A 2,996-nucleotide genomic window follows, 5' to 3' on the forward strand; every position below is an offset into this window, starting at 1 on the left:
GGGTTTTTTTTTTTTTTTTTTTTTTTTTTTAATTTTTTTTTTTTTTTTTTTTTTTTTTTTTGAACTGAGGAAGAAAGTGTAGTGAAGGGGTTTTAATTTAAAGTAAGGGAAAAGCTATTGAGCTCGTAGCAGAATGTAGTTAGTTTGGGGGGTTTCATGAATCATGCACGTGAAACATGGTTGCTTTGCTTTTGGCAACGTGACTAAGCATCTACGTATACCCAATATTTATTTATTTATTAGGGTTAATTACATATATATATATTTTTTTTTTGGTCAATGAGAATTATTTTTCATTCAAACCAAAATGAGAGTTATGTACATCAAGTTCTCATATTTGAGAAATCTAAAAACAAATGAAATCACTTACAGCCTAGGGAAACTCCCCAGAACAAATCAATATCTACAAAGAAATAACCCAATCCCTGTTTTCTGATTGAATAGGACTATTAAGGACTGGGATTAATATGTCCATCTTAATCTCATTTACCAGCTGTTCGATCCCTTTTGAAGTCTGTGAGAAAATCCTGGCATTTCTCTCACACCATATTTTGTAAAGAGTAACCGAAAAAGCCATCCTCTTGATCCCCTTCTTGAATCCTCTACCCCTTAAACAATTGTTAAACCAATCCATTAGATGGCTCCAACTACAAGATCTCCATTTAAACTTGAGCCAACACATAATCCTGCACCAGACATTCTGTGAATACTCACAGTCAAAAAATAGGTGATCGCGATTCTCAGGTCCTGCTCCTTGACATAAACAGCAACTATTCGATTGAATAATTCCCATCATCAATAATCTGTCTTGAGTCAATAGCCTATTCTGAACAGCAAGCCAGCAGATAAACGAGTGCTTGGGGTAGTTCATTTTCTCCCATACAGTGTTAAACCATGGAACTTGAGGAACAGTGGGGGATAAAGCTTCATACAGGAATGTAGTTATTTCTCTTATTTTTCATATTAAAGTTTTTAGATAACTTGAAACCAATTAATATCATTTAGGAGGTTTCTATGGATATATATATACCTCTCAAACAATAGTTATATTTTTAAAATTATCATGTAAATTCATGATTGATATTTTACCTAGCAATTTGTAGCGATGTGTTCAATGATCGCCCTTTTCTTTTCTTTTCTTTTTATTTTTCTTCCTTTTTTTTCAATTATCATGTAGTTACGTCTCTGTTCATCTTTGCCTGATGATCTGCGATTAGGTCCTCCTCAACTTTTCTTGCTGCCACGTTTCTTGTTTCCCACATTCTAAAAATGATTAAAAACCGGGTCCAACTATTTACACTCCCAAATAGTAACTTTGGGAGTGTAAATGGACTAAATTGCCCTTCTCTTTGTGGGTAATTAATTGCTCTGTCTTTGTGGGTAATTAATTGTTCAGTTCCATCAATGCACAATTAATTGCTCTGTCTTTTTTCGTGTCCGGTGGGTTATAATTTTTTTTTTAATTTTGTTTTATTAACTAATTCTATTTTAATTGTGCATTTTAATTATTGGATTTGGAACTATATCGTTAATTGATTTTTTATGAAAACTATTAATGATTTTTATTTGTTAAAAATATTTGAAGTGTTATTAAAAAAATTAAATTTTTTTGAGAACATATATAAATGTTGGTTTAATTTTAATATAATTTGAATTTTTAAAATCATTAATAAAATTTGTTTAAGTGTTTGAAATGTTTGAAGTGTTAGACTATAATGAAGGATAATAATAAAATTTATTAGAAAATCAAAGTATTAATCTACTCAACGAAATACATCAATTGTTTTTTCGATCCTAATTAATTGTTCTTTCTTCTTCTTGTTGCTGCTCGACGTTCTCCATCTTCATTGTGGAGACGGTTAAAGTGACCGATCGAGAATGCAAATTGTGCATCTAAACCATCTGCAGATTTGTCGTGATGGTCGTTCCAGTAAAATGCTATGGGTGGTACCGGATGATCCCCTGGTTTCATATGCAACTGGGAAAAAATGTACAAATATTAAAGTTATATTCTTATATAAAAAATTAAAGTGTAAAATGCTATGGGTGGTACCGGATGATCCCCTGGTTTCATATGCAACTGGAAAAAAATGTACAAATATTGAAGTTATATTCTTATATAAAAAATTAAAGTTAAAATTCAACTTGTTTATATGATCGTCGACTAGTGTAATTTTCTTACCAAAATCCAATGATCATTGCTAAGATGTCCGCACACCACCTTTCGGGTTGGAGGTCCTTGTGTTTCATCTAATATCGCTGGCAGACAAGTATTTCCTCCATGTTCACTGAATGTCATGAAAACAACATTATATGTTGTTGCAATTACGTGACCGCAATCCGGTACCGCCATCCAGTAATCATCATCCGCTGGTCCATGGTAGTGAGCAATCGATTGGATGAGATTAGTCACATTAGAACTCCTCGCACTCCTCCCACCTAAGATTCGAGCGTACAAGGCGCTTCTATTCTGTAGATCTGCTACTAAGTCTTGTCTAACTTTAACCCAATCATCTTCTGTTCCGTAAATTGCTAGAGCCACCGCTCTAAATCCACAATTTCCGTCTGCCGCTACATCTGTGCATTGATCTATGTATTTTCTAATGTAGGGCGGGAATTCTCTCTCAAATACAGAATTCTTAAAGATGAACGTGGTGCCTTTGGAAGAAGGGGTTGACATTGGAGGCCTTGAGCACGGAGGATTTGGAGAAGATGGTGATATTGGTGGCCCCGTACGTTGGGATGTGCTCATTGGACTCCCCTGTGATTCAGAGATAGAAGCAACACGTCCAGGGCCCTTTACAAATGCATAGGTTGACAATGTTAAATTGAGAATAATAAATTAGTAACTAATATAAATCATAATTTTCAAATATAGAAATTCATAAGTTATGTAGTATTACCTTTTTGTTTGGAGACTTTTTAAATCCGTACTGTTTCACAACCCTCTCCCACGCCGAAGGTACACGGAGACTAGAGAGCTTTTTACCCTTGGT

At 34.1% G+C, this 2,996-nt stretch overlaps 1 protein-coding gene across 1 annotated transcript; it reads right to left on the reverse strand.

Moving 5' to 3' along the window:
- Positions 1,730–2,706, reverse strand: LOC109843646. The gene is made up of 2 exons (XM_020412601.1): positions 2,183–2,706; positions 1,730–1,978 (listed from the first exon to the last, which is right to left on the reverse strand). The coding sequence occupies exons 1-2, from the start codon at positions 2,678–2,680 to the stop codon at positions 1,799–1,801; spliced, it is 678 nt and encodes a 225-aa protein (XP_020268190.1). The 5' UTR covers positions 2,681–2,706; the 3' UTR covers positions 1,730–1,798.

This window comes from Asparagus officinalis, chromosome 5 (genome assembly GCF_001876935.1).
Source record: "Asparagus officinalis chromosome 5, Aspof.V1, whole genome shotgun sequence".
Lineage (NCBI taxonomy): Eukaryota > Viridiplantae > Streptophyta > Magnoliopsida > Asparagales > Asparagaceae > Asparagus > Asparagus officinalis.